This window comes from Budorcas taxicolor, chromosome 10 (genome assembly GCF_023091745.1).
Source record: "Budorcas taxicolor isolate Tak-1 chromosome 10, Takin1.1, whole genome shotgun sequence".
In the NCBI taxonomy this organism is placed as follows: domain Eukaryota; kingdom Metazoa; phylum Chordata; class Mammalia; order Artiodactyla; family Bovidae; genus Budorcas; species Budorcas taxicolor.
In genome coordinates this window covers 84,790,956-84,803,407 of record NC_068919.1, presented here as the reverse complement: position 1 = coordinate 84,803,407, position 12,452 = coordinate 84,790,956, and the positions used below count along the sequence as shown (strand labels likewise).

Here is a 12,452-nt window from a genome sequence, read left to right as displayed (position 1 = left end):
GCATGCTGCCCCGCCAGCGGGGCTCCCAGCAGACCTTCTGTGCAGGTTTATGGTGCTTTGGGGGGAGACAGAGGGCACAGCGGAAGCACCATGAAATACCTAACTCCCCCCCAACCGACAGTACCCGGACAGCTTTCTCCATCTAGAGACCCCCTCTCTGGGAGGTCCAGCCCTGTGAGCTCCATCCTACAGGATGGGCCCCCATCCCGGAGCACGTTTCTGAATGCTCCCTCCCCAAGAGTGGCCCAGCATTTGAGACTCAGCTCCCCCACCCGAGCCTGCTATCTGACACCTCTCCAGCTTCCCAGGTGGTGCTAGTGGTAAAGAACCCATCTGTCAATGCAGGAGACACAAGAGATATAGATTCGATCCCTGGGTTGGGAAGATCCCCTGGAGAAGGAAATGGCAACCCACTCTAATATTCTTGCCTGGAGAGTCCCATGGACAGAGGAGCCTGGAGGGCTACAGTCCACGGGGTCACCAAACAGTCGGACACGACAGAAGCGACTTCAGCATGTTTAGCGTGGCTCCCACCACCAGCTCCTTCTTCCTTCCAGGTGGGCAGCTACTCAGTCTGGCCTCTAAAAACATGGCCCTGATGGGGCCCTCACAAGGGCAGGCCTTTGGACAAATTGCCAGCCTTGGGGCAGTGACGCAGGGCGTGCCCAGCACTGATGATCACCCACCCTGGGGACTTCTGCTTCTCACTAGTCCCCAGGGAAATGTTGCTGTTCCACAAGGAAGGCTCATGAGCGCTGCAGCTGCAAGGGACCTGAGGAAGGCACGCTGCATGGTGGGTCCTCTGCAAATACCAGCTAAAGCGGGCGACGCTGGGTGACTGAGGCCAGGCCCAGCTCTGGCAGCACTTTGGGAAGGGAGCCCACGCCCTCCTCCAAGTTCCTGCTTTCAGCTCCAGCCTGGAGCCAAGAGCAATAAAGACAATGATGTGACCAATGATAACAATTTTTTAAAACTAACCCAATATTGGCTTTGCCTTATATACTTTTCAAAGCATGTGTACATTTCCATTGTCTCCGCTGACCACCGCCCCCCTCAACACTCCAGAGTGATGGTCAAATGTCAAATGGTCAATACTTTCATGATTAATCACTCTTCCCGTGCCCCTTGAAGAACCAGAGACAGGTTTAGCACACTGACCTAGCCCAGTGCTTCCCAAACATTAATGTGGCCATGAATACCCTAGTGTGTGTATGGGAGGGGCCGGTTTGTTAAAAATACAGGTCCTGATTCAGAAGATCTGGGATGGGGCCTGAGATTCTGCATTTCTAACAACCCCAGGGTGACATGGATGCTACTGGTCCTCAGACCCCACATTAAACAGCAAAGCCTAGGTCACATGGCAAGTTTAGGGCTAGACCTGGGATGCTAGTTCAGTTGGTAAAGAATCCACCTGCAATGCAGGAGACCCTGGTTCAGTTCCTGAGTTGGGAAGATCCCCTGGAGAAGGGAAAGGCTACCCACTCCAGTATCCTGGCCTGGAGAATTCCATGAACTGTAGTCCACGGGGGTCGCAAAGAGTCAGACACGACTGAGCAAGTTTTCACTTTCACTTTGGGATGCTAACCCAGGCATCTTACCCTCCCCAAGATCCTGCCTGGGGGAACAAGGCTCGCTCACCTCACTCTTCACAGGCTGGGGCCTCTTGCCCAGTTTCACCTCCAGGAAGTGCAAAGGGGCGATCATGGCCCCAATGTTGCGGATGTCGGCGTATTTCAGCTCCTCTGCAGTCAGAGCCGAGCTGGGGAGTCCGGTCAGGGGGCCGAGCCCTGGCAGAGAGCCCGCAGTCACGGAAGGGTCTGGGATCTGCCCAGGCATCATAGCAGGAGGAGTGGCAGTCCAGCCTGGAGTGGACAGAAGAGCAGGACAGGCACTGTCAGCTGGGTGAGAGCTTCTATGAGGGGCTTAAGTCCCAAGTCTTGCCGGGACCCCACCCTTTCTTTCACCAGCGTCCCCCTAAACCCCTTCTCCACCCTAAGTTGCTCTTCCTGCCCTTATATCCATTCTGTTATCGAGAGAAACTTAATCAATCAATTCACACCAAGGTTATCACTGGCACCTAGGCAATGCTTAACCCAATCACAGGCCACATGGATTCAACATTTGCTCTGAGCTAAGCACTGCAGTCATCCTTCCACCAGCCCCAAAAGACTAGGTCAGAGCCCAAGACATGGAGGAAGAAGGAAAGCTTAGAAAGAGAACTCACTCCAGACTGAACACTTTAAAACTGGTAGAGCTGGATTTAGACTGCAGCTCGCTGCCTCCAAAGGGAATGGATCAGAATGGAGGCACATCGAGCACCTTTGCACATATTTAAGAGGGAGCTATTTTGAGGCTGGCATGGTGCCTCCCCTCCAATCACACATCCCATTCTGCCTACTTGTTAAGACACCCTGAATACGAGATGAAGCAAAGTGAAGTTAACAGTGTGTGTGTGTGAGTTCTTGCACCTGGCATCTATGAGGAAGCGACTGAGGCAAAGGAGATGGAATTAATTAGCATGTGCTTTCCCCGTGGAGCCCAGGACAAGAAAAGTCTTCCACGGGCTCTTCACTCTCAAAGCAAACACATATTCTAGCTCCTCCAGACTCAGAAAGTGTGCAAAGGAAGACAGATTCAGGCATGAAAGAAAGACATAAATTAGACAGGTCAGCACCCAGGGAATTCTTATTTCTTCCTTCCTTTCACTGGGGGAAGCTCATGGATAAGAAACAATCACTTCAAGGCACAGATGGCAGGAAGAAACCTTGTCTGCCAGTAACGCCAGACTTTCCGGTCACTTATGGGGCTCTTATCCATCCATTCAACCATCCATCCATCCATCCAATTGTCAACTACCTGCTATGAGCTGAGAGGCACTGAGAATAGTATGGAGATCAGTTGTACACATTCTTGGCTTCTAGGCAGCCTTGTAAGCAGTATTTTAGTACAAAACTGCTTCTAGATTCTAATTCTATAAAGAGAATCATTTCTCTGCCCACCCCACCCCCCCCCAACCTCTTCCTGCATCTCTGCACAGGGCTATCAAATCAACACTTCATCTGTCTTGGAAATCCTGGGGGAGAAGCTCTGGCCCATCTCTCTACCTTCCCTCTCTTCCCACAGAGAGGGGTGTATTTAGTGAGACAGGGAAGATGGGACGTCCATCAGACCTCAAGCTTCTGCTGGGCAGTAACTCCTGTGACCACGCTGTCTGGGTCTCAGGCTCTCACGTCTAGATTTCAAGGAGAGCAGCATATTAGCGAGGCCATTCGGGTCATGAGCCCAAGTCACCTTCTCCATCTCCATTTCGCTTCTAAAGGTGAAATTTGGTTCCCTATCCAACCCTGTGTTTCTTTCTCAGTTGGTTCTGCACTTTGTGGGGAGAAACATATTGGTGATTTGCACCCTGAGACCACCAACACTTCCACTGGACATCAACTTTCTTGGAAGAAAGGCACTTTTGAGCAGACAGCGGACCTGCCATTTCATCCTCAGCACCAGCCGCATCTGCCATGAAGCCTTCTTCTACACAGCGCCCCACCTCGCACCCCAGTTTACACTGGGGCCCCAGGCTCTTTCCTCTGTGCTCTGCCTACTCTGCCCCCCACACCTGGCCTCTCAGCAATCCCCTTCCCCACCCCCCATCCTTTCTCCCCTTCCTCAGCACCCCGTGTCCCCTGGGCCATTCTCAGAAAAGGATCTCAGGCTCATTCACATCAAGTTATAGTTTTAGAGCTAGAGGAGGCCCTGTGCTCATCTAAACCACATCCTCATTTTGTACAGGAGGAAACAAGCTCAGAGGTTCAATGACCTCCCCAAGGTCACACAGCTATAGAGGGACAGAGCTGGACTCCTGGGCCCTGGATTTTAGAACCAAAGCTTTCTCACCCCACCCTTTTTATTTCCCCTCCAGTGGTCCAAGAAACGTTAGTGAGGAAGGAATGACCTTCTAATGGTGGATTTTCAGACATCAGCCCACAGTGGAGGATCATTCTCTTGCATAGAGGACCCTCTACTCTGCTTTCCATGGAGATCCAGGTTCGAGAAGTTCCCCGAAGAACTACATGACAGGCTAGGCAGAAGTCCAGACATAGAAGAAACAGACCCTGGGACCTCTTATATGTGGTTGGTCAACGTGCTATGACCCTCCGTAGGCCTGAGCTGGACTGGAATCCAGGTTTGGTGATAAAGTCCCTCCCTCCACCCTCTGGGGCTTCCCTGGTGGCTCAGACGGTAAAGAATCTACCTGCAATGTGGGAGACCCAGGTTCCATCCCTGGGTCAGGAAGATCCCCTGGAGAAGGGAATGGCAGCCCACTTCAGAAATCTTGTCTGGAGAATCCCATGGACAGCAAACCCGGCAAGCTACAGTCCATAGGGTCGCAAAGAGTCAAACACGACTGAGCAACTAACACTTTCACTTTCCATCCTCTGGAGCCAGGCCTGCAGTGCAGAGGGGGCAACAGGTTGCCAGGCCCAAAGGCTGCTCCAGGGCACAGTGGATGAGTCACATGTCTTCTGGGGACTCCTCCAGGGAGAATAAGAAAGGGCCAGTATAAGGACTCCCTCCTGTCTGGATAAACCATACCTAGGATCTTCCCGACCCAGGGATCGAACCCATGTCTCTGAGGTCTCCTGCACTGGCAGGCCTGTTCTTTATCACTAGCGCCGCCTGGGAAGCCCAATTTCAGGCTACCTGAGCCAAACTGACAAAGGAAACTTATATCTTCTTCTCAGAAAAGAAAAAAACCCTACAACGGCCCACCCCCACCCCCAGCACCCCTTCTAGACCTGAACTGATGCTACAGAGTCAGCAATCCCAGGAGGGATGTTTAACTGAGCAGGTCAAAGTGGACAGGAGATGGGAAACTTGAAAATGTTCTATACCTGGTGCTTCAGCTGAACACCAACCCCTAACCGGGGAGGGAGTCACCACGCCTCAGGTGTGGAGCAAAGCAAAATAGAGTGCAAGGTCCTCTCCTAGGCCCGAAGCCCCAGAGCCTCCCTGGAGTGTAAGGACCCACGCATGTGGCAAAATGTGCCTTGCGGCCACTTAGCCAGTGGAGGGTGAGCAACAGGCATGCCTGTTGTTGCCACATGAGACCCCATGCCTGCATCATTTATGGCACAGAAAGGATAAGCCACAAATACTTGACTGAACGAATGAACGAGGTATACGTTCATGGGGGAGCCAAATTCAGTGAGTCGGTTGAGGATCTGTCTCTGGAGGTTTAGATGCTCGTCATCCACCTCCAGACCATTCGCTCCCACAGTAGCCCCCAAGAAAAATCTGCCAGAGGCTTCTGGATGTTTCCTCGCCTAAGCCATCTCAGGAGATGGAAGCCAGACGCCTCTGTGTTCCGGGAACGATAGGCTCAGCTTGCAGTTTCTGTTTATTTTCATACAGATGGTATAAATGAGACACTAACAAATGATCCCAAAGTATAATGAATTCTCTGCTACCGTGAGAACCCCACCCTTGCCAGAGGGAGCACCCCCTGGGAGTAGCAGCCCCATGAATTCTTGCCATTCCTGCTCCCCTATGAACCCACCCCAAGGACAAGCCTCACTCAGGGGGATTAGGCACCAGGCTTTCCTTTGCAGAAGTGGAAAAAAAAAATCTCCCTCTCCTGCCCTTCCCCTCAAGGGTGCCCCTAAATGCTCAGATACAAACCACAAAGTCCTTAACACATGCCATTCCAAGAAGACAACCACAACAGCTGACATCCACCAGCAAGAAGTCATCCTACATGGCTCCAGAGGCGGGGGCGGGGGTGGGGAGGGGGTGGGCAGGGCAGAGATGGAGGAGCTGGAGCAGCTGCCTCTCATAATTGGATCCCCATTAACTGGAAAGAGCTGGCTGACAAGCCCTGGCTGAAAGGCAACTTGGGCGATTTGAAAACGAAAACAGTTTGCAGTGATTTAGGGATCAACTAGAAGGTGTGTGTGTGGGAGGGGGAGCGGGGTGACAGGGAACCCACAACAGTCAGGAGGAATTACAGACGGAAGATGACAAGAGGCAAACTCATCTCCCAGACTGGTTGTTCCATAAACAATTTGGTGGGAAAAGGAGAACTACGCAGCAGGAGATTTAGGGGAAGAACTGAGTGTTGCCCTTTGGGCCCAGGGGTCCATATGGAAGATAAAGATCCTCCACGCCTTCCATGACATGGAGGAGACCCTCCATGTCTCATTAGCAACTGGGTTGCATAAAGAAAAAGCAAACCCTATATGCTGGCAGAAGACCCATATTGGCAAATAGCTCTTGAGCCTCAAAAGACAGGCCTAGAATCCAAAAAGACTTTGGCAATTTGGGACACTGACCAGGAACGACCCGGAAACTAGCCAGTGGGGAAAAACTGGGTACTGCGTAGATCCAAGAGGAGACAGACAAGACACAAATGAGACAGAAAACATTTGGAGGTCACAGTGGATCCTAAGCTGTTGTTGAGCCTAAGATTTGGGACGGTCTGATGCAGCTCCCTAAAAGCCAGCTTGAAAGAAACAGGGACCAGTTGGATCCAAGGGGGAAAGAACCTAAAGAAAAGATCTGATATGTCTTTGTCCTGACTTCCTCAGGGACTTGTAGGCACATGGTTTGGGGGCGCTGCCTTATACAAGTAGAAGAAAAAACACAAAACACCTCAAGTTCCAAAAATGGGCCCTAATGGGAGACATTAAGATGAAGAGTCATTCCAGCCAAAAGAAGGAAGTGTAGAAGTAAGTTTTTCCCTCTTATTTTCTTCTCTTGTTTACTGTATGTAAACCTGTAAGATATATTTTTTTAATGGGGGTATCTATAAGTAAACAACAGTCCCAACTTCTGAAAGGCTAGTCTTATTAGAAAGTGCCCAATAATGGGCATCTCGATCTAAAATGGCAAAGACAGATTTTTTTTCCCAAAAAGACAGGTTAAGAAAAGATTATGATCTGCCTCATGAACTTTCTGCCCATAAAAACAAAAGTTTAAGGACGGCTCTAAAATCCCTGGGGGTTAGCTCCCTTCTAAGCAAATAGCTGACCTGGGCGAGCATCGAGAGCCAGAAATAGGGGTGCAAATGAGTGCCACTGGCCCAAGGCTTCAAGGCTTGGTGCAGAAAGTGGAGGTGAGTGAGAGCAGGTCAAGGAGCAACGGAGTTCATAGGGTCAGACCCCGGGAGCACTGGTGGGTTTGGAAGTTAAGAGCAAGCAGCTGGCAATTGAAATCAACAAGAGCGACCTGGAGGTCTTAGGAGCTGGAGCCTCGGAAGATTCCCAGGAAGAAGCTGTGGAAGGCGGAAGTCCGTGGCAGCAAGTAGGGGGCAGAGAGGCCAGAAAGGTGCCAGGCCAGACATCATAGAGTATAGCACTAACGATCATGAATCTTGAAGAATTAAACACCAAATCTGTCCCTAGAGCTAAGGAGTTATCTGGGATGACCTCTCTCCTGGAATCTGAAATGATGCAGGCCAACCAACTTCCAAAAGACAAGGAGATCCAGGAGGCAAGAAGGAAAAGGTGGAGAAAGCTCCGAGATGGAGCACAAGGGCAAGCAGCAGAAGACCATCTCCGAAGGCTGGCTCAGCTCCACAGGCAGGAGAGTGAGGCAGGTTAAAAGTGGAAACTCCAGAGCCAGATCATCCGAGTGTGAATCCTAGCTCTGCCCCTACTAGCTGTGTGACCTTGGGCAAGTTCCCTAACCTCTCTGTGCCTCCCTTTCCTCTGCTGCACAGTGGGACTAATCACCTTACTTTCCCTGTAAGGCTAAGAAGATTTAATTAGTTAACACTTGGAAAGCACCTGGAATAGCACCTGTGAGCATGATGTCAGGGTGGCTTTGAGCGCCTACCTTCCTGGAGCAACACTAGTGCTGCGTGAGCCCTCGAGGTTCCTTCTGCACTGTATCCTACGGCCAAGAAGAGGATCCCCGCCACCATCAACCCCCGGCCCAGCCCAGAGGATTCTCTGCTCTTCTACTTCCCAACTTGAAACCTCAAGAGGGCAGGACCATCCTGCATCCAGGCAGTCACTGCAGAAGAGAAACAACAGGTGGCAGATCGGGGCTGGGTACAAAAGTGCGGAAATGAGACCCAGCACCTGCCCTTTGCCTCGGTTTCTCCTAAGTGCTTCTCCATCTCGCAGGCCAGGACAACAGCCACATAGATCACTGGCAACAGGGTGCCCCCATGGCTGGGCTTCCAGGCCCACCTCCAGAAGAAGAGGGCCAGCATTTGCTGTGTCTTTCAACTCACTGTACCCCTGCATTGCTTAGAAGGGGTCACTCTTCAGATCTTCATAAGAAAAAATGAGGGGTGGTAGGTGTCAGAAGAAGCCCTTGACATAGTGTGAGCTCTGCGTAGCTAACCCAGCCATGAAAGAAACTAGAATGTCTCCCCAAGAGAGGTTCTTCCCCAGAGACCAGGGAAATGCTTTAGACAAGCCCTGCCTATGAGCACAGCTTTCTCTCCTGCCTCATGTAGGTGCTCAGTAAATACACTGTAAGTCATTTCTGCCTGGATCTTTATTTTGAGCAGCGAGAAGCAGCTGAGAAGGAATTGTCTCTGGGCCTCCTAGACTCTCTTGCCTCCTCACCCTGTCTTGTTCCTCAGCACCAGGAGTTCATACTATGATACACAGCACAGACACACACACAGCCTGTGACCGATCCTTTGGCTCTTTTTTTTAAAAAATATGCCATCAGCCAGTTAAAGCTTTAGAAATTGAGCTCCACAAATGGAATCCCATGAGTAGGAGCAAGAAAACAGACTAAAAAAAAGGAGAGAGAGGAAAAAAAAAAAACCAGAATGGTGGGCTCTGGCCGGGCCTCCCACAGCCAGCAACGAGTGTAAAGAAACACAGGCCGAAAATTCCAACCCTGGGTCGCTAAGGCATTTGTCTCTGCTGAGTTTCGAGAGGCCAAACCACACACATGCACAAGAGCGAGTACACACACACACACACACACACACATATGTGTGCACACACACACACAGGCATACAGAGCTTGGCAGCCTGTAAGTTCCAGAGCTGGTAACACAAGCCACGGAACCTACTGCCAAGACAAGCAACAGAATGAGCCAGGCTCAGTTTCATTGGCCACCATACGCTGCATATGGCCCGGGACGCAGCCAAAACAGTGTTCTCACCCTCCTCAAAGGCATAGGAGACCCTCTGTTTTCAAACACACCTCCACAGAGCCTTAATTAAAGGAAAATGGAAAAATAATGTGCCCGCTGCTTTCCCCCTGCCTATATAGGTATGCACACACACATACCCACACACACTCTAGTTTTCTCTTCCTATTTCGGTTTCCAACATAATTCATTCACATGGAAAAAAAGCAAACTGCATCCTGCGCAGAAAAGCAGAAAAGAATGTAGCTTGCCCTCAGCCCTGGCTCTGACTCCTCAAGTTGAGCTGGGCCTGAATGAATACAGAGCAGGCCAACCTAGAGTCTGCACTGGCCCCTTCTTTCCAGAGCAAAACTGGAAACAGAGACACTTGTGTCAGAGACAGCCCCGTTGCAACACCAGCAACCCCACGACAAACAAGGCCTAGAAAGCCTAGCCCATCTCAGGGTTCTGCCAAGGGTCTGGCAGGTTGGAAAAGATGCCTAAACATCCTGCAAACAGGTGGGAGAGGCAATGAAGATGCTGGTGGCTGCAAAAGCTAGGCAGCAAGTGAACGGAGAGATTCTTGTCCAAGTTCTTCCTTGGGGAACACTGTCACCAGTTATCAACACATCTCCTTTGAGGTGGCTGCAACCAACCCAGGAGAAAAGTCAGAAGCCTCCACATCCATGCCTTCTGAGTGAAAGTGAAAGTGTTAGCTGCTCAGTGGTGTCCGACTCTTTGCAAACTCATGGACTGTAGCCCACCAGGCTCCTCTGTCCATGGAATTCTCCAGGCAAGAATACTGGAGTGGGTAGCCATTCCCTTCTCCAGGGGGTCTTCCTGACCCAGGGATCAAACCTGGGTCTCCTGCATTGCAGGCAGGTTCTTTACCATCTCAACCAATTCATGCCTTCTAGCTGCCCTTCAAATCTCACAGCACCCAGCTCTTCAAGAAGATTCTGGGGCTACCTACAGCTCTGAACCAAAGCCAGAGTAGAAGGGGAACAGAAGAGTCTTTGAGAAATCAGTTCTCCATGTTTTAAACAAGGAGAAATCTTAACCAGCCCGAGGCACGAGAACAGATCGTGCTTCTCTTCCCTGGTCGTCAGGTTTATATAAAATCAGAGCCATGCTCACACCTGATACTTGGCTAAACTCTCCCCTAGAAACCTGTGAAGGAAGATAAGGCGTCCATCCAAACTGCAGCCAGATTGGCAGGGAAGATGAAAGCAATGGGAGGTGTTTTTAAAAACCCTGGGGGAAGGCAGATGACATGTGAACACAGTTTTCTGCAAGATCTTAAAGGACAAGCGGGCTCCCAAGCATAGTTCCAAGCTCCAGTTTCTCATGTTCCCCAAACCAAGACCCTGAGGACAGTCCACCGAGATTTAAACGTGGGAACACACACCGGCCTGCAAACTCTTTTTTGAGAAGCTGACCTGAACCCAGCTGCTGTGAGCACGTGTGGTCAGGCCACAGCCCAGTGTCCTAGATGTCAGTCCTAGATGCCATGCACAGTGGGCAAGGGTCAAGCAACCTTGCCCTCCCGGCTGACCCAAGGGATCAGTTGAGTTCTTCCACCAGCCTCTCCATCTTCAGCTGCAGGGACAGCCCATCCTCCCTGCCGAAGAGCAGAGGGCCTCCCTGTCCACCCCCGACCCCACCACTGACCCAGGCAAAACTTGGGACTGCAACCCCGGGATCAGGGGTCCAGGCCGTGTTAAGTCCTAACCTTTCAGGCTCTTTTGAGGGGCGAGGCAGGAGAGAACCGTCTAAACTGGGCTGGGCCGGAGAGGAAGGGCTGGTTACCTAGCGCAGCCGGCTTGACTCCTTATGTAACCTGGCTTGGCAGTTGGGGGAGCCCAAAGGGGACCTGGCCGCCCCTAGATACACCCCCACCCCCCTCTCCGAGAGGGGGAGTCCCGGAGCAATGGCCCTGAGGAAAACCCTCTTCATTGTATGGAGAGCCAGCCCTTGTCAGCGCCCTCTTCCAGGTCCTCACGGAGCCGCGCTTCCTCCCTGCGAAGGGGAGGGGCGGGCACGACTTGCCAGCAGGTCCCTGTCATCCCTCCACCACCAGCACCCTTGCACCTCCCGGGCCTTCAACCCTCCATCTCCACCCCAGGGCAGTCTTCTCCCCACTCACCCGCCTTCCCCGCCGCGCGAGAGCACCTCCCTGCAAAACGGACGGGGGAGGAGAGCGCGGGAGGGAGGCAGAGAGAGCGCCTCGGCCGTCCCGGGAGCGGACGGAGCCTCCCGTCCCAGGGCGGGAACCAAAGAGAAAGCCACCCGCTCGCGGGCGCTTAGCGGGAGCGGGTCCGGGCTGCAGAGCGCCCCCCTCGCCGGGGCCGCGCGGGCTCCCAAGGCTGCGGGAGCCTCCCCGAGGGGCTCGGGTTCCGGGGGCTCCGGCGCGCCTCGCCGGCGCTGGGAGGTGTGGAGTGTGCGGCCGTCCCAGGTGCCCACGCCCGGCGCGCCCCACCCCGCCCTCCCGCCAGGCTCCCCCCGGCGCGCGCGCCCTCGCACCCACCGTGCAGAAGCCGCGGGCGGAGGCGGCGCCCCCGGGGCCAGGGCCCTGCTGCAGGCGCCGTGCCCGCTCAGCGCCGCTGCCGCCCGGCCGCCGAGCTCCGCCCGGTGCCCAGGCCCGTCCCGGCCCGGGAGCCGCCGCGGCGCCAGCCCAGCCGCCGCCGCCGCCGCCGCTGCAGCGCCCCCCCTCCGTCGCGGCCGCCGAGCGTCCCTCCCGCAGGCTGTGGCGGGCGGCGGGACGGGTTGCATCAGCCCCGGCTATATAGCGGCCCCTGGGCGGCGGGGAGGGGTCGGGAATGCGGAACCGGCCGGGCTGCCAGCTCCAGACGTCAGAGGGGGACGGAGAGGAAGGGAAGGAGGGGACAGGGGAGGACCGGGGGCGGGGGGGTGGGGGGGGGGCGGTGTGCATCGGGCGCTTCACGCCCACTGACCTTCACCTCCCCCGCCGCCTCTCGCGCCCTCCTCCCGCAGCTCCTCACGTTCATCTCCCCCCGCGGGGGCGGCTTCGGCCCCGCAGCGCCTGCCCCGGCTCCATCGCGTTCCCCCCCCCGGCCCGCCTCCCCCCAGGCTCTCCAAGCCCGCGCGGTGTAGGAGCGCGCGCGAGGAAGCAGGACGCGGCCGGCGATTATGTAAGAGCATCCCCCGCGCACCGCCGCCCGGCTTCCACCGCGAGACATGAGCTCTGGCCGGGAGAACCGAGAAGGCGGCCGCAGGACCAGTCCAGAGCCCCTTGGAGAGCAGACGTAGCATGTGTTGAACCACCTTCCTCAATCCTTAGCTCTTTTTTTCCCCCCCAAACCGAGAGAGAGAGAGAATTTCAACACATTTTCATCCTTGG

General features: G+C 53.9%; 1 protein-coding gene across 1 annotated transcript in view; it reads right to left on the bottom strand.

Moving 5' to 3' along the window:
* JDP2 (Jun dimerization protein 2) overlaps positions 1-11,701 on the bottom strand; it is a 41,533-nt gene extending 29,832 nt beyond the window's left edge. The window contains exons 1-2 of the mRNA XM_052646838.1: positions 11,619-11,701; positions 1,639-1,862 (exon numbers count right to left, since the gene is read on the bottom strand). Of these exons, the coding sequence (XP_052502798.1) occupies positions 1,639-1,839 (201 nt within the window). The 5' untranslated portion in view covers positions 1,840-1,862; positions 11,619-11,701. The remainder of the gene's footprint in view (positions 1-1,638; positions 1,863-11,618) is intronic.
* Positions 11,702-12,452: the final 751 nt, after the last annotated feature.